Below are 21999 nucleotides of genomic sequence, written 5' to 3'. Positions count from 1 at the left end.
TGTCTTCCCTGATCATCTGTGAGGCATGACTAAGTGAGTCTGAGTCAGGGGCCTAGGGGCTCTGAGGTGAAGACTTTGCAGGAGGATTATGTGTACCTCTCTTTGACTGGTGGCCGGGACCCAGACCTAGAAACTGAAGGATCACAGCACAAAGAGTTAAGGTGGCAGAAGTACAGATGTTTATTAAGCATCAGCTTAAACCCTTTTATGCCTCTGACAACGTAATTAAAAAAAAAAAAATCATACTGATCAAAGGGTCTCCAGGGTTTGATATTTCAAAAACACAGATAAATAGCTTACTACAGATAAATAGCTTCACCCTTTGGGTGTCTCCCAGAAGCATCTGAAAAATTTCCAGGGGTTCTATAAAGGGGATGTGCATGTAACCAGTACATCCCCAGCCCCTACCCCAATGGAAAGCAATGCCCGGGGAATGGGCTGGTGGAAAAACAATATGGACCCATTCAAATTTTCTCCCAGAGACCATTCCTTCTTAGCCCTGGGGAATGTTCTTAGCAGGTAGCTGTTACCTGGGAGGTGCAGTTGGTGGGGGAGGCTGGGAATCAGGAAGATGCATTTATGGCTTTTGTTGGAAGCCTTTGCTAGCTCACACCAGTGGCTGAAAGGCCTCTCTCTGCATGGGAACTGCAGTGGTCAAATTCATGCCAATTATTCATTATACCCTCATTTCAGAAAGCAATGCTGATGTTCTAAATTGGACTTGACTTAAAAAATACCAAAAAACAAAAAAACCCCACAAAAAACAAAAAAGAGTAGAAAATTTTATGCTAAAAACGATTCCAAACAAAACAATCAGTAGCACATTGCATCTGTAAGTGTCAGGCCCAGCTCCCTGTATGGTGATCTCTCTGACTGTTGTTTCTTTCCAAGACACCAGGGTAGATGTTACACCCCAATCTTCATGTCTACGTTCTGCAGGTTCCGTGTCTCATCGGCTGTCATGAATTGGTCTGGGGTCTCTGATGGCTCCTTGTTCACCAAATGCACCATTTCCTGAGACTTGCTGGCTTCTCCATTTAGTCCACTTGGCTTCCGGTCCTCCACAGCTCCATTGCCATTGATCACCAGCTTTTTCTTCTGCCCACACCTAATAATAATAATAATAAATAAATGAGATAGGGTGCAAAACCAAAATCATCATCACTGTCATAGCCACCCGCATTCTCATGAAGGCTTGCGTTGGCTTTGCTATGTGCCCACTCTTTCTCTACTCCATCTTGGTCGTGGGTGGTGGTCGTGGTATGCCATCCAGTTGACTCATAGTGACCCTGTACACGGTTTCCGAGACAGTAAATCTTTACGGGAGCAGAAAGCCTCATCTTTCCCCCGCAGAACCACTATTCCAGGGCTCCTTCATCTTACTCCTAAAAAGACCTGTAGTTTTCAAAGTGAGTTCCTGAACCAGCAACAAAAGTATTACCTGGAATTTGCTGAAAACCATAAATCTTCAGCAAAGTTGCAGAGTCACACCACAGATCTACCGACTCAGAAGAGGGTTGAGTTCAGGATCTGTGTTTAACAAGTTCTCAGAGGGATTCTAATGCACACTCAATCTTGAGACTCAATGATCACAACAACTCTGAAAAGGAAGTGCTATTATTATGGAGTCCTGGTGTGGTGCTGTAGGATAAGCGCTGGATCGCAAAATCAGCAGTTTAAACCCACCAGCTGCTCTTCAGAAAGCCCATACAGGGTCACTATGAGTCAGAACCAATTAGATGGTACTGGACTACTAACCAACAAGTTGGTGGCTCAAACCCATTAGTCACTCTACAGGAGAAAGATGAGGACTTCTACTTCCATAACGGAGCTCTGGTAGTATAGTGGTTACAAGCTGGGCTGCTAACCTCAAGGTCAGCAGTTCAAAACTACCAGCTGCTCTGCAGAAGAAAGCTAATATTTACAGTCTCAGGAACACTATTCAAGGCCTCTATGAGTTGGAACTGACTCCATGGCACATAACCACCACCACCACCGTTACTCCTGTAAAGATTTACAGTCTCAGAAATCCTATACTGGGTTCTATGAGTCCGAAGCATCTCAAAGGTAGGGGCTTTTGTTGAGTTGGGCTTATTACAAGTGAGGAAATCTCAGGACTCAGAAAATTCAGTGACTTGCTCCAACCATTCAGCAGTAAATGAGTCAGGATTCAAACACTGGTCTGTCTGACTCCTAAGTTCTCATTCGTCTCCCACCAAAGTTGATACAGGAAATGTTTTCCTGCTTATAAAAGCACTCGTAGTCTCCAGAGGCTTATTTACACCAACCATGAACATGACAACTGTAAATCATTCTGATTTGTGTATTCAAGAAAGTCAGACTACTTCCTCTCTCAGTGAACACTTTGTTGGCCTTGTCAGGGTTATTACTGTATACACAGAGAAAAATAAAACAACATTTTTCTAGAAGTACCAGATCATATTGATTTTCTCCTTAACATTTGTTAACTTCCATGTCACCCCAAGTGTGAGAATAGGAAGGTGAGTATGTAAAACAAATTGCTCAGTATTACCAACTTCAAGGTTTCTGGTAACATTGCACAAGATTCGAAAGTGGAAGCAAGTCTTGTATGAAGAGCATGACTTTGATCTTATCCCTGGGCACCATCCTAGCATTGCTTCACTCCACCCAGCTTGACACAATGCTTCCTCTTTCCTATACCATGACCACTGCTGCACATACAGGATCAGGCTGTGCTTATCAGAAGCAAAGTTGCAGAGCCTCACGATGATTACAATGAGACGAAGAAAAGGAGGAATGGACAAGCATTTATTGGACACCTCCTGAATGCCAGACATCCTACATGTGATTTCATGCACTCCTTCTAATAATCACAGAAAACAGCAATTATCCCCATTATAGAGGAGGGAAAACTAAGGTCCACAAGGTTTAATAATTTGCTTCAGGTTACACAGCTAGTTAGAGTGATTATTCAATATTCAAGATTAGGCTTTTATGACCAAGGCCTGGGTTCTGCCCAGCTCTACCAAAGCTGCCAACCATGTGGCGATTTGGAAACAGTATGAAGTCAGAATTGCTCACTTTGCTGCTGGAGATTTGGAGCTATAGAGACAAAGCCTCTATTATTCATCATCACAGGCCATTTCCTCTTTAATTGCCAAGGCCATACATTTTAATCTCTTATTTGAGGAAACAGAAATGATACCTCCTTAACAGGAAGTATAATATAATCTTTCTCCTCTGGCATGATGCTTGGTAAGGGGTGGAGCAGGATGCTTGAACCACCGGGCAGAGTCAGGGGGGCTGGGAATACCCATGGAGTCCACATAGACAATAGAGTACATGGTCAAGAGCAGGGTTTGAATCCTGACTGCGCATTTTACTTGCTGTGTGACCTGGGAAAACTCACTTAACCTCTCTGAGCCTCAATGTTTTTACCTATAATATTAGATATTTAAGAGTATAAATCTCACAGGATTATGAAAAGTCCTTGAAACCGAATCTGGCATTTCACAAGTGAGTCAAATGCTATGATTACTTAGTTGTTCTTAAAAATAATGTGGAGTAAGGGAAACTGAAGCCTTGGATAGGCATCCTGAACAGCATCTGTAGCATACTAAATGTTAGAGAGAGCCTAACTGGAACTGTTAATACGGAAGCCATAGAAGATGGGCTATTCGTATGTCTTCTGACTGCCTCCACCTACTAAATATACTTACGATCTTTACTATGACGATGATCTAAAAGGCCAAAGGTGGAATGCTGCCTGAATTATTTTAAATTCTCAGGTGGCATCCTGTGTGCTTTAGAAAAAAGATAGCTGATTAAAATAATTCTCCAAGGATTTGAAAGGTTAAATGAGATTTTGTGGGAGAGTGACTTCTAAACTTGAAAAACTGTACATGGACGTGGCGGGGAAGGAGGATTAATATTATTAATCTAAATGAAATTGATTTAACAAATGGATGACATTTGATTCGTATTAACCGAGGAATAGTGGACTTGGGCTTAGTCTTGACCCTACTTCTCTTTGGATTTATGTGTCTCTACTAGGAGCTCTGGTAGCATTGTTGTTGTTGTTGTTGTGAAGTGCTGTCTGGTAGCATAGTAGTTATGAATTGGGCTGCTAATCTCACGGTCAGCAGTTCAAAACTACCAGCTGTTCCGTGGGAGAAAGATGAGGCTTTCTGCTCCCATAAAGATTTACAGCCTCAGAAACCTTGTACAGGGTCACTATGAGTTGGAATCAACTCCACGGCACATAACAACAACAACAACTATCTCTCTGGTGTGGCATGATAGGATAAGCACTGGACTGTGAACCACAAGGTCAGCAGTTCAAACCCACAATCTGCTCCTTGGAAGCTCTATACAGGGTTGCTATGAGTTGGAACCGACCCGATGGTATTTCACAATGGCAGCAATGGTCTTTCAGTGTTTTCTCAGGAGGACAGGATCCTTTTCATATGTTTTCAGTGCAATGATTAGTGCTTCAAGCACTTAATAAGTACTTTTGGAAAAACAAGTCCTAATTTTTTTCATTCTTCTCAGTTGTTGGAATTAAGAAAGGATGATGAGAGCTAAAGGAGCATGAGAGATCATCCAGTTCAACCTCGTCATTAGGTAGACACTGAGTGCCAATAGGTCAAGGACGTGGGCCAAAGCCACACACCTGGTCATCGCAGTGTCGAACCACGAAAGACTATCTGACTCTCAGTACCAGAGGTCTTGCTGAATGGCGCCCCGCCTGTCTCTTTCCCCCATAAATCCCATTGCATTCACTAAGCATACATAGAAGAAGTCAGATTGGAGCCTTGTCAGTATAGGGTGGACAATCTGGGTGGGATCTGTGAACCAGGTAACAGACATTTAGAAAATGGAGGATTTATTGTGAAAGACAGCAGAGTGGGTGGGGAGAATGTAACAACAATCTCATATTTCTTCTAGCAGACAGACTTTAGAGAGATATGAAGAATTATTTTACATTGCAATAGAGTTGTGTCATCAAACCCACTACTCACATTTAGTGATTTACATTTAAACCAATTAAGACCTCCCTGCTTCAATCAAACTAGGTATATTTTCAAGTACTCCACAGCCACAAGTGGCTCATGGTTCTCAAATTGCACAGTGCAGATGTAGAACATTACAGAAGGTTCTACTGAACAGTGATGTTCTGCATTGTCAAACTAGTTTAGAGGAAGTATAAAGTACAGCACATTAGACAATCTTGCAGCTTAATAAAAGGAAGGCATTCCTAAATCACGGAGCTCTATAGATGGGGTTTAACCAAGAAATGGTGACTGCTCACTGGGGTTTCCAGAAAAGACATTTATTACTGTGAAGATGAAGCTGGTGAATGCCTTCTCTGCACAATCAATGTGGGAAAGCACCTGTCATTTCTGTTGTATGAAGCCTTCACTGGTAAGGTCTTCACAGTTTTGCTTCTGTGCCTGACTTCTCCTCTTGGATCTTACTCATTATCTACCAACCCACTTGACTCCTAAAACACTTGTTTTTCTTAAGGAAATGAATCAAGTATGGTTTCTATTGACAGACTGTCAAGGACTCTGGTTGGGAGACAGCAAGGAAAGAGAAGGTGGGTGATGACAGGGGTGAAAAAAAGCAAAAGAAATAATAAAAGTCAGTTGTTCATGAGTCAACCCTGAACCATGCTGACCCCATGTATGCCAGAGCAGAGCTACACTCCACAGGATTTTCAATGGCTGAGGTGCCTCTGAGTGAACTCAAACCTCCAACATTTTGGTTAGCTACCAAGCACATTAATAATCTGTACCACCCAAGGACACCAAAGAAATTATACTAAAAACCAAACACGTTGTCATCAAGATGATTCCATCTCATGGTGACCCCATGTGTTACAGAGTAAAACTGGGTCATAGGGTTTTCTTGACTTTAATATTTATAGTAGATCTCAAGACTTTCTTCTAAAAAGCTGATGGGTGGAACTGAACTGCCAACCATTACATAGTTGTCAAGTGAAAACCATTTGAACCTTAAAGAAATAATAGATCCTCCAAAGATGATGTGACTCACAGATCACTTCACCATGGTAAATTTTTTAACCTCCTTTTAAAAAAAAAAAGTTTTTATTGTGAATTGAGTGATAGTTTACATGGGAGAACACTGGTTTTACACCATTGTTTCATTGCACTGATTACAATCTCCTCCATGCATTATCATTCAACAGTATTTGCTTCTATTCCCTTTGTTTTTTGGGTTGTTGGGTTTATTTTTTTGTTTTGTTTTTCTGGTGGTGTTGTTTTGGGGATGTAAACAAACCATTCAGGAATATATAATCATTTAAACAACCAAAGGGCATCTTCTGTAAGCCTTGGCCACCAGCATTGAGTCCCTCTCTTTCCATGAGTCTAAAGTCCTCAGCTGCTCTGTCTTTCTCCATGTCCCCATCTCTGCCTGCATCTCTGGTGTCACTGCTTCTCTGGAGAGGGTCCCATGTCACTGCTTCTCTGGATAGGGTCCCACATTCTGTGTGTACTCTTCTCCCTTGATGGTCCTAGGGTCCTCTGTTCCTGGACTGTAAGATTAACTACTCCTCCCTTTTTGTTATAAAACTTCTACCTTTATAGTTGTGACAGTCACAATTAGTCATGATAACAATTATTCATTATTGAATCACAAGAATTTTATCCTCATCTCTTTTCACCAGACCCGTCTAGACAAGATGAAAATTATTCAGTGGGGATTCTACCTCCCCTCCCCCCCTTAAACTAAACTCCCTCTTGAAAACTTATAAACCAGTAACTTTGTGCCTTTATCACCTGCCTCTCCCCCATTTTAGGTAACTACTGTCTAAGTTGCCCATCCCTATCAATCCTGTATACAGAGGAGATAGGACTGATTCTTGATGTGAAGATTCCTTCCCTCTCAGTTGGTATTTTGAGCTACTACATCCATAAGTATAGGTTAAGTTCATCAAATTGTAGCAATTTACACTTATTTCCTTTATTTAAAAAAAATTATCTTCCTCTAGCTGAGTTCTGATTATTATGCCATTGAGGCTAGGTCAAATGGGTACTATCTGAAAATTTGGATGTTCTTGTATGTCTCCCCTCAGTTCATATCAGCTTGATGCTTCACTCTTGGCTCTAGCACTCTGTGGCTAAGTCCTTGTCCATGGACTCTGGAATCCCCTGGTCTCACCACACTTTGGACCAATCAACCCTTCCTCTTTTCTCTCTCATCTTCAGGTCTATGGGAGTCTATGGAACATGTTGCTCTACCTGTTCCAGGTTGGTCTGCTTATCTTTTCTAGTGGGAATGTCTCATCTCAGAAGGTTCTGGATGGGGCTCAGGATTACACCTAAGGTCCTACACACTACAAAGGCTCTGTAAGAAACCTATTTCACTGGGCAAATTCTAGAACCCCTTGTGCGTATTCCAATCAGTTATAGGCTGAAGACGGGCTTACAAGCTTTCTGTAATCATGTTTTTCAATATTCCATTCTATCCCACTCAAGTGTCTATTTTAAATAGTAGGCAAGGGAAACCAATATTCATAAGGCAGTCAAGCGTCTTAACATTATTTCCTCCCTTCAGACTATGCCTCGATTCCTGTATCCCAGAGCCCTGTTGTTCCAAGGTTGAGCATACATCACTATTGGCCTCTGTCCCATTTAGCCCATACAAACCTGCCTCTGTTCTCCTTTCTACCTTGTTCTTTCATCCCCCTCCCCCTTCTTGTGTATTGCCCTCCCCAACACCGGAACTATGACGTGTCTATCCCCTACTGTGTGCTCTACTGTCCCCTTCTTCCATGCCCCCCCAACTTCCACCACCACATCACTGTCTCCCTGCCCCCTCCCTCCCATAACTAACAAAGAATTTTTTTTCCCTTTTAGCATGGGTCTCTGTACTTAAGCTTTCACAATAATGGTCTTATGCAATATTTGTCCTTTTGGGACTGACTAATTTCACTCAGCATAATGTCTTCAATGTATGCAGTGGCTTGCAGCTTCTGTTTATTCTTCAAGGTACCATAGTATTCCATGCCTGTATGTACCAGTACCAAAACAAAGTTTGTTTATCCATTCTTCCATTGATAGGCACTTAGGCTATCACCATCTTTTTGCTATTGTGATTAGTGCTGCTATGAACATTGGTGTGCATATATCTACTTGTATTACAGCTCATATTTCTTGTGGATATATACCAAGTAGAGGAATTGCTGGATCTTATGGTGTTTCGAAGAAGTGCAGCCAGATTGCTCCTTAGAGGCCAAGATGGCCAAACTTTGTCTCTCATACTACGGACATATTGTCAGGAGGGACTAGTCGCTGGAGAACGATCTCATGTTTGGTAAGGTGGAGGGTCAGAGAAAAAGAGGAAGACCCCCAATGACATGGAGTGACCAAGTGGCAGCCTCGATGGATCCAAGCATGACAACAGTAGTGAGGTTGGCCCAGAATCAGGCAGTGTTTTGTTCTGCTGTGCATAAGGTTGCTTTGAGACCGCATTGACTTGATGGCACCTAACAACAACAATGGTATTTCTATTTCCAACTTTCTGAGGAAGGATCATACAGTTTCCCAGAGTGGTTGGACCATTTTGCATTCCCACAAGTCTCTCCACGTCCTCGCCAGCATTTGTTGTACTATGCTTTTTTGAACTTCACTGTTATTGCTGGTGTGAGACAATATCTTATTGCTGTTTTGAGTTGCATCTCCTGGTGTGGTGCTGTGGGTTAATGCGCCAGACTGCTAAGCCGTTTGAACTGCAAAGTAGGCAATTCAAGCTCACTAGCTGCTCCTTGGAAACACTATATAGGGTCGTTATGGGTCAGAACTTCACAACAACAACAAATGGCTAATTATCATGAACATTTCTTTACATGTTTGTTGGCTGCCTGAATGTCTTCCTTGGTGAAGTGTTTGTTCATGTCCTGAACCCATTTTTAAATTGCATTATTTATCTTTTTCTTATAGAGGTGTTGTAGTTTCTGATAGATTTTAGAAATTAGTTCCTGTCTGATATGTCATTGCAAAAGATATTTTTTCCATTCTGTGGGTTCCCTTTTTATTCTTTTGGTGAAATCTTTTGATGCACAAAGTTTCTAATTTTTAGAATGTCCCAATCATCTATTTTGTCTTATTTGTTTGTGTAATTTTCACAATATTTGGTAGTCTGTGTGTGCTCTGTATTGAAGCCCTTAAATCTGTCCCTATTTTTTCACTGATGACCTTTATAATTCTGGGATTCACATTTAGGTTTTTAATCCATGCTGAGTTAGTTTTTGCATATGGCATGAGATAAAGGTCTTGTTTCAATCTTTTGCATATTGATTTCCAGTTCTGCCAGCACCATCTGTTGAAGAGACTATCTTCTCCCCATTCAATGTACTTTGGCCCTTTGTTAAAGATCATTTGGGTCTATGTGGAAGGGTTAATTTCCAGATTCTCAATTCTGTTCCATTGATCTATGTATGTTTCATTGTACAAGTACCAGGCTGTTTTGACCACTGTAGCCATATACTAGATTTTAAAATCAGGGAGTGAGAGGCTTCCAACTTTGTTCATCTTCTTAAGAAGTGTTTTGCTTATCCTGGGTCTCTTTCCTTTCCATATAAAGTTTGTCATTGTTTTTCCATCTCTCTAAAGAAAGTCATTGGAGTCTGGATTGGAATTGTGTTATATATGTAGATTGCTTTGGGCAGTATTGACATTTTCACAATGTTAAATCTTCCTATCCAGGAGCACGGTATGTTTTTCCATTTTTGTAAGTCTCTTTTGGTTTCTTATAATATTGTTTTGTAGTTTGCTTTATATAGGTCCTTTGTTTCGCTGGTTACATTTATACCTAAATATTTCATCTTTTAGGTGGTTATTGTAAATGATATTGCTTTACTAATTTCCTTTTCAGCACTGTCATTATTAGTATAGAGGAATCTAACTGATTTTTGTATGTTGTTCTTATACCCTGCTGCTTTGTTAAATCTCCCAATGAGTTCTAGTAGTTTTTTTTTTGCTGAGTCTTTGGGGGTTTCTATGTATAGATTCATATTATCTTCAAATAGTGTTTTACTTCCTCTTTGCCAATTTGGATGCCTTTAATTTCCTTATTTTGCCTTATAGCTCTAGCTAAGACTTCCAACACAATATTTAATAAGAGTGGTGATAAAGGGCATCCTTGTCTGGTTCCTGTTCACAAAGGGAAGTCTTTCAGTTTCTCTCCATTGAGAGTGATGTTGGCTGTTGGTTTTGTATATATACTCTTAATTATGTTGAAGAATATCTTGTCAATTCCTAATCTGTTGAGTGTTTTTATCAGGAATGGATGTTGGATTTTGTCAAATGCCTTTTCTGCATCAATCAATATGATCATGTAGTTCTTTTTCTTTTTATTTATATGGTGGATTACGTTGATTGTTGTTCTGATGTTGAACCATCCTAGCATCCCTGATATGAATCCCACTTGATCATGATGTTTTTTTGTGTTTTTTTTTACATTCTGTTGAATTCTGTTGGCTAGGATTTTGTTGAGAATTTTTGCATCTATGTTCATGAGGGATGTTGGTCTATAATTATCTTTCTTACTGATGTCCTTCCCTGGTTTTGGTATGAAGGTTATGTTTGTTTCATAGAATGTATTAGGAAGTTTTCCATCCTCTTCTATATTCTGGAATAATTTGAGTAGAACTGGTGACAGCTCTTCCCTGAATGTTTGGTAAAACTCACCAGTGACGCCATGTGGACCTGGACTTTTTTTGTTTGGGAGTTTTAACCGGGTCAATTTCTTCCTATGTTATAGGTCTGTTCAAGTTTTCTGCTTCACTCTGTGTAAAATTAGGTAGGTGGTGCTTTTCTAAAAATGTATCCATCTCCTCTAGATTGTCACATCTGTTGGAGTACATCTCTTCATAATACTCTCTTATTATCCTTTTAATTTCTATTGGTTCTACTGTGACATCACACATGTGGTTTCTTACGGGTTATTTGTGTCTTTTCCATCTTTTTTTTTTTTGTTAGGTTTGACAATAGTTTGTTGATTTTATTAATTCTTTCAAAGAACCAGCTTCTTGTCCTTTTGATTCTTTCTATAGTTTTTCTCTTTTCTATCTCATTTATTCTACTCTGATCTTTATTATTTCCGTTCTTCTGCTGACTGTAGGTTTACTTTGCTGGTCTGTTTCTAGTTGTTGGAGATGTTGTGTTAATGTGTTGATTTTAGTTCTTTCTTCTTTTTGGATGTGTGTTTTTATTGCAATAAATTGTCCTTTCAGCACCGCTTTTGCCATGTCCCAAAGATTTTGGTACGTTGTGTGTTGGTTCCCATTTGTTTCTAACAAATTTATGAATTCATGTTTTATTTCTTCTACTGTCCTGTAGCTTTGAAGCAGGGTGTTATTCAGTTTCCATGTATTTGACTTTATTTCCTTTGTGTTCCTAATGTTGATTTCTAGTTTTATGGCATTGTGGTCTGAGAAGATGCTTTTAGTATTTTGATGTTAGTAAATTTATGGAGGCTTGTTTTGTGGCCTAAGAAATGGTCTATTCTGAAGAATATTCCATGTGCACTGGAAAAGAATGTGTACTGTGCCGTTGTTGGGTTGAATGCTCTGTACACATCTATGCGGCCCAGTTGTCTGATTGTGTTGTTTAGTTCCTCTTTGTCTCTGGCAACTTTCTTTCTGGTAGTTCTATCCATTTTCAAAAGTGGTGTATTAAAATCACCCACTATTATTGCAGCTATGTCTGTTTCTTTCTTCAACTCAATTAGAGTTTGTTTTATATATTTTAGAGCTCTTTCACTGGGAGCATAGATATTTATTATGGTTATGTCATCTTGTTCAATTGTCCCTTTAATCATGAAATAATGTCTTCTTATCTATTATGCTGGTTTTTGCCTTAAAGCTTATTTTATCAGAGATTAGTACTGCCACTTCCTTTGATGAAAATAGGATTCTGCAGGTTTTTTAAAGAGAAAGACTCCAGACTTTTGAAAGGATTAAAAATGGGCTGGAGGTTTCGGAGACAAAGTGGACATTAGGGGCCTGTGGAGCTGTTAACCATCCTTTAGCTGCGTGGCAAATCTGTTTTCAATTAACAAATCAGGACATAGTAATTATGGCATCCAAGCAGCTACTTTCCTGGTGAGATACTTGCTGTGCTGAATCCTGTGTGTCCCTGTTTGCCTGTTGCTAGGGCAACTGCTGGTCTTTGGAGGGTGAGCAGGGGCTATGGGGAGGCCCCTTCTCTGTTGCTGACTGCTAACTGGCTACCCTGTATGGATTCCAGCTGCTCTCAGGGACAGCTGAGACACTTCTCTGAGGATCCCCGGACATATCAACAGCATCCAGGGCCAATGTTTCCATGGTGACAAAGCTTATGGCACTGTATGTATAAGCAGAAGTGGTGTCTGTGAGGCCTGGAACAAAAGGTCTGATTCCAAACAATAGAAAATTCATACTTAATTGAGCAAAAATCATCCAAGGGAAAACAAGGAGACTGAAGGGTCATAAAAAGACTCTTTGTGAGGGCTCTTTCCAGTCACATTATTTAAACTCAACTGAAAAATTTTTTTTTTTCCATTTTGTGATAGACTTTTCAGGAGGTCTTTTAGATTTTTCCCTAGTTTTTGTTCCTTATACAGAGTCAGTTTAAAATATAGGCGTTTCGAGAGGTACCCAGAGTATCTCTAAAGTAACGTCTGGAGAACTGCTTCCAAAGGGCCCCAGCCACAGAAGAACCACAGCTTTACGATGTGCACATAGGTTCACCATGACACTCACAGCAACTGGTTACGCTTTTGAAATGATTCATTGAAAGGCATAGATAGGAACACAGCTATTTGTCATTAAAACAGCAATTTTACTAACTTGAACCAGTGTTGTTAAATGCCATTGAGTTGCTTTCAACTTATAGCAACCCTGTATAGGGTTTCCAAGGATCTTCTGGTGGGTTTCAACCACGGACCCTGAGGTTCAAACCAAGCTGGTGGTCCAGTGCATTAGCTACAGCGCCATCTGAATTCCCTGGATAACTAGAGCTACTGTACATGGGCTCTCCATGGCATGGGAATTAGCTGTTGAACGCTCTCTAAAAGACATCAGGAAAGATGCTAAAAACCTCAAATTGCCAGGTCATCTCACAAACTGAGGGCCATCACCTAGCCTGTTAGATGCTGTAGTGAAATAACCAAGGTAGCCTGCATATCCTTCACCATATAAAAAGCAACCTTCCGGGAGATTTACAAAAGGTTTGATCTTCTTGGGTATGAACTCTGAGAAAAGGACTGCATCTATACAGCATCTGGGGTAGGAAATGTAGACTTAGATTTTTGGAGTGCCCCTGTTCTGTTGCCTCTGTCATTATAATTTCTGTTTCCCTTCACTTTGCTCTAGGCAGTGGTAACTCTGGAGCATTGTCCTGGCTTAGGCACGTACATGTACCATGTAAATGACTCCCCAAACTACTGACCTTGGTTAAAGCAAGGATCAAGGAGAAGCTTTGAGGATGTGATACCAGCCATAGACAGTTCTAGAAAGATGAGTGTTCTTTATTTGAACTTTCCTAAGGAAATAAGCAAACAAACAAACAAACAAAAAAAACCCTAAATCTGCTATGAGGACTCATAATTCTTCGATAGACTTCACTGACAGGGAGTTCTTCCTAGATCATAATTGGAATTCTTTCTACTAAGACCTCTGGAAAATTGTGTTATTGCAGAAAAGAATAGGTAAAAAATCAACAGACCAAAGCACAAATTTAGTATCTGCTTTTTGTAAGAATTCCAGACGATTCCATGGATCTAAGAAGTCTTCAGTATAGATTACTACTCAGTGTAAAGAAAACAAAAACCCTCATCACTGGACCAATAAATTACACCCTAATAAATAGATAAAAGATGGAAATTGTCAAGGATTTCATTTTACTTGTATCCACAAACAACAATCAAGGAAGCAGCAGTCAGGAAATCAAACAATGTGTTGCATTAGGCAAATCTGCTGTGAAAGCTGGACAGTGAATAAGGAAGACCAGAGAAGAATCGAGGCATCTGAATTATGGTGTTGCTGAAGAATAATGAAAGTAACGCCAAATTGCTCCTTATAAGGGAAGATGGCAAGATTTTGTCTCACATACTTTGGACATGTTATCAGGAGGGACCAGTCCCTGGAGACGGACATCATACTTGGTAAAGAAGAGGGTAAATAAAAAAGTGGAAAAGCCCCAATGACATGAGTTGGCACAGTGGCTGCAATGATGATCTCAAACACAGCTCCAGCTATGCGGACGGACGGCACAGGACCAAGCCGTGTTTTGTTCTGTTGTGCACAGGGTTGCCATGAGATGGAATCAGCGTGATGGCACCTAACAACAACCGTCTAAACAGGACTCTGAAGCCTTGAATCTTTACATAATGGTTTTGTGTGTTGTAAATGTATTCAGTAAACATTTGTTTCATGAATCAATAAATGAGTATCTACTTCTATACACCTTTTGGAAGAAGTATTTTATAATTGTTATCAGATTGAGTCTCCAGGGTGTTCAACCTTGAAAAAACAAAAGATTCAATCAATTTTTGAAAAACTGAGGTCTAAATAATGCAAGTCTCTCCTTTCTCTAAAGAACATACCAGAGCAGACTTTTTCAAACTACGTGCACCTGAGTTGATGGGACTTGATAAAGTACAGACTCTGATGCACTAGTCCTGGGTTAAAGGCTGAGATTCTGTTTTTCTAACAATTTCCCGAGGGTGGGTACTGAGGCTTCTGGCTCAACAGACCTCACTCTGATCATCTGAGCAACAGGACATACAGCCTGAGTTCAAATGTGACCTTTCAAAGCTCAAGGTCACAGAGCATTGCCTTACCTTCTTCGGCTGTTGACAGCGATGCAAACTGCGAGAATCAAAGCCAGGGCCAAGAGGGATGCCAGGATGATCAGCCATTCTAGGTAGAGTGAACCAAAAGACATGTGTGAGCTTTGGAAATAACACTTGGTAAAAAGTAATATAGTTTATAAACTTAGTGGGGCCAAACAAGAATGACAGCATTGCAGATGGGCCTGACCAAGAAGCCTAGTCAGCAGGCAGATAACACTTAAAAAAAAAAACCATTTTGCTACAGATATTAGTCCAATGGACCTCTTATTTTAAACTTTTATCATCAGTCAAGATTTTCCACTTCCTCTGAGAGAAACTTGTTTCCAAACAGCTGAAAGATTTGCTATTGAAATTTGTAGATGCATTTGGTGCAATACTGTTAAACAGGCCAGAGGAAAGGAATGCTTCCCATGAAAAGAGCATTCCTTTCCTAGATAAGAACAGCAACCTTACATTTTATTAAGAAACAAAAATAGAGGCCAAAGTTTAGTGTGTACAAAAAGGCCACTCATAGGGAGTCCTGGTGTGGCGCTGTAGGTTAATGCACTGGGCTACAAAGTCGGTTTCAACTGTAAGGTCGGCGGTTCAGGCTTACCAGCTGCTCATTGGAAACCCTGTACAAGGTCACTATGGGTGGAAACTAATTTGATGGCACTTTAGCAACAACAACGACAACAGGGAGTACTGAAGGGCTGTGAGCCAGAATATGTTCAGAAATTTGGCAGCCTTTGCCCAAACGTTCAAAATGTTTATACTTTTGATCTAGCTATCGCATTTCTAGGTATTTCCGAGCTAAAAAATAGCTGTTTGGATGCTTATTATTGTGCTATTTATAACAGAAAAAATTGGAAGCAATCCAATAGTAAAGTTCAACAGATTAAGATGCATTCATTGTATTGTATACCATGATGGAAGGGAAGAATATTTAAGGACATGGAGAGCTATGCCCAATTAAGTTGGGGATGTTAGTTTGTTCTAGAATGGTATAAATGCATTTTTAAGTGTAAGTTACAGTGATAATAACAGGAAGTAAAACAACAATGGGCACTAGGGCACACATTGATCTTGATCCAAAATGTTGATAGCACCAAATGTTGACAAATGCTGATGAAGCAAAAGGTACTCTCAGTCATTGCTGATAGGAATACAAAATGGCACGGCCACTTTGAAGACAGTCTGGCACTTTCTTACAAAGCTAAACATAGTCTTTAACATACAATCCAGCAATTGTGCTTGTACTATTTACCAAAGTGATCTGGAAAGTAACCTGACCATGAATGATTATAGCAGTTCTATTCACAATGGCCAAAACTTGGAAGCAGCTACAATGAACGTTAGTAAGTGAATGAAAAAGCAATAAAACGGAATATTCTTCAGGGATTAAAAAAAAATGAGCTCTCAAGTCATGAAAATGCTTGGAGAAACCTTAAGTGTATATTTCCATGGGAAAGAAAGCAGCCTGAAAAGGCTACATACTATATGATTCTAATTATATGGCATTCTAAGGAACTCTGGTAGTGTAGTGGTTACGAGTTGGGCTGCTAATCTCAACATCAGCAGTTTGAGACTACCAGCAGTTTTGCAGGAGAAAGATGAGGCTTTATGCTCCTCAGGAAAAAAAAAAAAATCATATTTAAAAAGACTTGCCAACTTGAATATATTCACTTGAAAAATGGATTGTACAGATGTGTAATGAACCAATGCTGGAGGGAAGAAGACAGATAGGGAGTCACTCAATCTCTTTGGGAGTTTTGGCTTTCCTCCAGCTTCTGATCTGCACTGCCTTTGCCTCACTTGTAACTAGTTAGGTGAGTTTGGGACTTTGAACAAGTTTTTCCTGGTTTAGTCATGGCCTATACAAAGCAATACCAGAATTTGTAAAATCTGGGTATACTGAAACAATAAACAGAATAAGAAAAATTACTGATTAATGTCTGGTTATAAACACAATCTCCCTCTTAGAAAACAAGAACACTGTACCCACTGTATAGCAAACAAATTTCTTGAATGACAAAGTCAAAACAACAGGGCCAGGCTCAAAGATGGCAGCCACTGTTCCCTCTGAATGTGGGTCATACTCCACAATCCTGGCAAAATTCAAAATCTCCTACATCAGGTTCCTGAAAGGGCTTAATCTGCCTCTTCCAAGCCTCCATTCCAGGCCTTCAACCAGTAATTTCTACTGTTCTGGCACACAGACATTGTATAAATTCAAGTCTTTCCTGATATTGCTGCAATGGCCGTGATGGAACCAACTTAAAATGTCCTTGTTTGGAGAGGGCAGTAGAGCCAGGGGGTGTCAAGCCCAACAGGAGGGGATCATTTCTACTGTTTCTCCCTGGCCAGCCCTGGATATGCCCCACCCCACCCCCCACCCCACTAAGCCTCACTAGAGCTGAGAAGGGACCTCTAGAGTTTTGAGCCCTCTAAAGACAGGAGTCCTGGTATGGCACTGTGGGTTAATGCACCAGACTGCAAAGCTGTTTGAACTGAAAAGGTTGGTGGTTCAAGCTCACCAGTCACTCCTCGGAAACCCTATACAGGGTTGCTATGAGTCAGAACTGACTCTACAACACTTAACAACAACAAAGAGAGGAGGGAATTCTAAGGCTAATTTACAACTCTAGGAAAGCTTTCTCTTTTTTGTAATCTTTGCAAATGCTCAATTTTGAGTCCAAGCCAAACATATGCTTTAAGTGCTTTAAGTCTTGATGCTCAGGACAGTCAGGTGTTCCTGTCCCCTCACTGCACATGAAACACTTTCTGGAAGGTGATTTCTGCCTGGATCTGTTGGAGTACTAGAAAGATATTTTGACTCCACTCGTGCAAATGACCCTTGTATCTCCTTACTTTCTGCAACATGGAAGGTATTGCTCTGGCCCCAGAATAAAAGGGGACATTGGAGTGCGATAGGAAGGACCTGGCTATCACATGGAATCTTTTGGATGATGACTTATATGGGAAGGAAGTTTTAACAGCTAAGATGGCAGTTCTTTGGAACAGAGCTGATACGAGCTCAATCCAGCAGGCCCAGGATTCCACCATTTCCTATCAAAAGCCTGTTGTGCTTTTGCACATTCTTAACATGGAAAGAAACAAAGGGTGGCATTTAGGAGAATGCGCTTTCAAACTGGCCTCTTCTTTTTTTTTTTTCTCTCGGACATTCAGAAGGATCTGCTTTAAACATCTTTTTCTGTTTCACAGCAGGGAGAAACTCACCTGGAATTTGTGCTTTCCTCATCGTATTGGGTGTTGTGTTCTCCCCACCTCTTTGACTGACACTTGAATCTCCTAAGGAGAAAAACAACATCTTTCACCCCAAGTTCTGAATGCATAGCTGTAAGCAACTCACGGAGCAGCATACAGGTCAGCCTGAATGATCTATAGCACCGCAAAGTCACTTACAGATTCAACCCACAGACATTTATATAATGTTACCAAAACTGAACAACAACAACAAAAAACCAAACTGGTAGCTAGTGAGTCAATTTCAACTCATGGGTGACCCATATGCTGTAGACTAGAAGTGTTCCATTGGGGTTTCTTGACTGTAACTTTATAAAACAAATTGCCAGGACTGTATTTCTCAGCACCATTGAGTGGGTTTGAACCTCTAACCTTTCAATTGGGAGTTGTGTGCAAACTGTGAGAGTTAGGGACCTAAAAAATGCCATTCACAAGACACTGTCCCCTAAAAGTTTGTTTTGATGAAAGCTGAGGTTTAGAAATGATATTATTTTTCTTTTCTCAAAGAACATGACAATTCTCAGAGGCAGTGGCAGTCTGTGGTTAAGATCTTCGGCTGTAGAAGTGGGCAGACCTACCTTTTGCTAAAAGTGTGTGTATTCTGGATTAAAGTACCTTTTCCAAGTCTCATTTATGTAATGCAGATAATAATAAAACGTACTCTATAATTTTACAGAGGTTGAAAGAAGTATACAATATTTATAGCGTGTGTAGTTGCCACTTTCTATTTTTTCTTGGGGGTTTTGCTACTCAAATTGTAGTTTGTGGGCTTGTGAGGAATATAGAACTTAGGTCTTATTTCAGACCTACTGAATCAGAATCTTCATTTTAACAAGATCCCAAGGGGATTCACATCTTTTAGAAATACCAAAGCAAGTCAAAAAATCACAGCCACAGGAATGCAAGAGTTAAAGGGAATAGAGGTAAATACTGTTAACTGATGGTACATGGAAGGGATTGCAGTCTTTGTAATGAAACAAAGTACACGATTTGTTGAATGTAAAACTGATGATCCGCTCTGTAAACCTTCACTCAATTTTCAATAAAGTTTAAAACAAAACTAAAATTAAAATCGAAGTCAGTGTTTTTATAGAAGTAAATGTAAACATTTTAAAACAAGTGTTTGCAGGGATGGAACAGCCTTTTTTTGCTTTATGAAAAAACATCCCATTAAAAGCCCTGGATACCAATGTATTGATGAAACTTCTTGATTTTAGAAGAATATATGTCTTCTACTGCTTAAAAAAAATAAGGAAAAAACCAATCAAAAAACCTCAAACTAGAAGGAAGCTTCCCAGAACAAAGACGCTTTAGTCAGATAGGAAGCTCATCAAAATGAGGGCAGCATCCGATTTTAAAAAGAAACTCCTCAGACACGTAGTGCTCCATCCCTCTGAACATACATAAGCATTTAAAGGTCCCATTAAAACAAATATTCTACTAAATAGGAAGCCACTCCAGAACCCTAAATGCCTAAAAGGGGAGGCATACTCAGGCAAGGCTGTTTGCCTAATAAATGGATGAAGATGGCCAGGTCTTCATTCCATGAAAAGTTCCTCAGAGTCAAACCTTAGACATGAAAACTTTGATGACAATGTGATTTGAGGCAGAAGCTCTCCTGTCCATGAAATCAGATCTTTCTGTTAAACTCAGAATGGAGCAAAACCAGTTCTTACCAAATACCTGGTTGTTTCCACAGACCCCACTCCATTCTGGCCTTGGTGACCAGCAGCCTTTCACCTGCTCAGGCCAGCAGGAGATCTGTGGCCTTGAAAACCACCTAAGAGGCACAGTCATTCTTGCTGGTCTTTCTCTGACTCACATCAGCCTTTGATCGTTGAAAGGAAGGCCATTAATGGATCATAATCTTTTCATTTTGATTTAAAATAAATAAATAAATAAAAAGTGCTCCCAGCAAGGAAAGATCTGGGTGTGTTTACAATGAGATGAATCCTCATGTTCCAACAGAAGACACCTGCACCAGCGTCAAACAAAGGAGATCAGCTCCCACCCACCTGATTCGTACTTCAAGCAAAAACCGAGGTGGATGGACAAGATACAGCAGGCTTCCCCTTCCACCCTAGAGGTCTGCAAATGCAGCCAGGGCTGGGCTGGCTGGGAAAGCAGGTTTTGCAAAGAGGGGCACTTGACTCTTCAGTTAGGGAGAGGAGATCCAATCTGAGACGTGCACGCAGTAATTCAGCCAGCGTCCACTGTGAGAAAGCAGCCCAGGACAGTGCTTCTCAAACTTAAATGCGCACACAAACCTCCTGGGAGTGCTACTGAGGTCTGGTTAAAAGGTAGATTCTGATTTAGGGGGGCTGGGGCTAGCCAGAGATTCTGCATTTCCAACAAACTCCAAGATGGACCATACTTGGAGTAATTGGGGTCTCTTGTCTTTAGAAAGCATTTTCCCAAGGAGTCCCAGAGTGGTGCAAACAGTTAAACATTTGGTTACTAACCAAAAGGTTAGCAGGTTTGGATCAACAGAAGAAAGATCTGTTGATCTACTTCTGAAAGGTCACCGCCATTGAAAATTCTATGGAGCACAGTTCTGCTCTGACACACGTGGGGTCCAAGAGTTGGAAGGAACTGGTACAAGTTCATTTTCAAACTGCCTTTACACTCCCATAACTTTTGTTCTTCACAAGATCTCTAGGAGGTAACCTAGACAGGCATTCAGATTTCCTTTTACTAATAGGGAGATTGTGATCAAGAAAGGTTTAGTACCCTGTCCAAAGTGCCTAGTGAGCCCAAGACATCTGTCTCATCTGTATTTTGAATAAGCCCCTTTCTCTCCAGGTTCTTACATAAAAGGTTATTACTAATGTCTTGTCATGTAAATGTTCATTCTAATATTGCCTTTAAATGTGTGAATATTTAAACCAGGAGGCAAACCTAGCCCCATATTGGGAATGATGATGAAAGACAGCAATCCACATGACTTCACCTGGATTTGCAGATGACCGGCAAGCCATTATCTTCTGCAGAACCCTTCAGTGGCCCCAGTATTAGATGTCAGGAGTAAACCTTCATTATGTCATGCTTTGGCTGCCTAGAGTAATGTTTCTAATTGGGGAAACTGAGTCATGGCAAACAGGAATCCATTTAATGTGTAATATGGGCATAACAATCATACTTACAGACATCACAGGACTCCTGGTGTGAGGCTCTAGGATAAGCACTGGACTGCTAACCACAAGGTTGGCAGTTGAAACCCACCAGCTGCTCCTCAGAAACCCTACACAAGGTTCTATGAGTTAGAATTGACTCGATGGAACTTAACAACATGTATGCCACATGGTTTGTAGCAGAACTGAATGAGTTGATATTAGATGAACATATGAAATTACTGATATTTGATTTTTCTTGTTCTTCAGAAAGGACACATTCATGTATTTCAACCCAATACATGTAAAGTGTTTAAAACAATGTCTGGCACACATATGTTCTCAAAAAATGTTAGCTATTATTACCGTGTGCCAGGGATTCTTCTAAATGCTTTACATGTGTTCCATTACTTAATCTTTAACAATGACCTGTGGCAACTCCACCACCCCTGCCACGGAGTCTAATCCAATGCAGAGCAACCCTGCAGAGGGGTTCTGAGACTATAAATCTTTACAGGAGAAGGCAGCTTCATCTTCGTCCTGTGGCACGACCGGTGGGTTTGAACTGCAGAACTTATAGTTAGTAGCCCACCCAACCACCAGGGTCCCTATTATCCAAATTGTATTGACTAGGAAACTAAGCCTCAGACTCCATAGCATTTTCCCCAATTCATACGGAGTTGAGATTAAACCTAGACCATTCTTACTCGCCAGATGGAACACATAGAAATCAAATAGACTACATCTGTGGAAAGAGAAGATGGAAAAGCTCCATATCATCAGTGAAGACAAGGCCAGG

General features: G+C 40.4%; 1 protein-coding gene across 1 annotated transcript in view; it reads right to left on the bottom strand.

Moving 5' to 3' along the window:
• Nucleotides 1–906: 906 nt before the first annotated feature.
• Nucleotides 907–21999, bottom strand: part of CD44 (CD44 molecule (Indian blood group)) — a 113731-nt gene continuing 92638 nt past the window's right edge. The window contains 3 exon segments of the mRNA XM_006864893.1: nucleotides 907–1108; nucleotides 14833–14911; nucleotides 18064–18135. Coding sequence (XP_006864955.1) covers nucleotides 907–1108; nucleotides 14833–14911; nucleotides 18064–18135 — 353 coding nt within the window.

This window comes from Chrysochloris asiatica, unplaced genomic scaffold (assembly GCF_000296735.1).
Source record: "Chrysochloris asiatica unplaced genomic scaffold, ChrAsi1.0 scaffold00072, whole genome shotgun sequence".
In the NCBI taxonomy this organism is placed as follows: Eukaryota; Metazoa; Chordata; class Mammalia; order Afrosoricida; family Chrysochloridae; genus Chrysochloris; species Chrysochloris asiatica.
The sequence above is the reverse complement of the archived record's forward strand: the minus strand, read 5'-3'. Positions and strand labels throughout refer to the sequence as shown.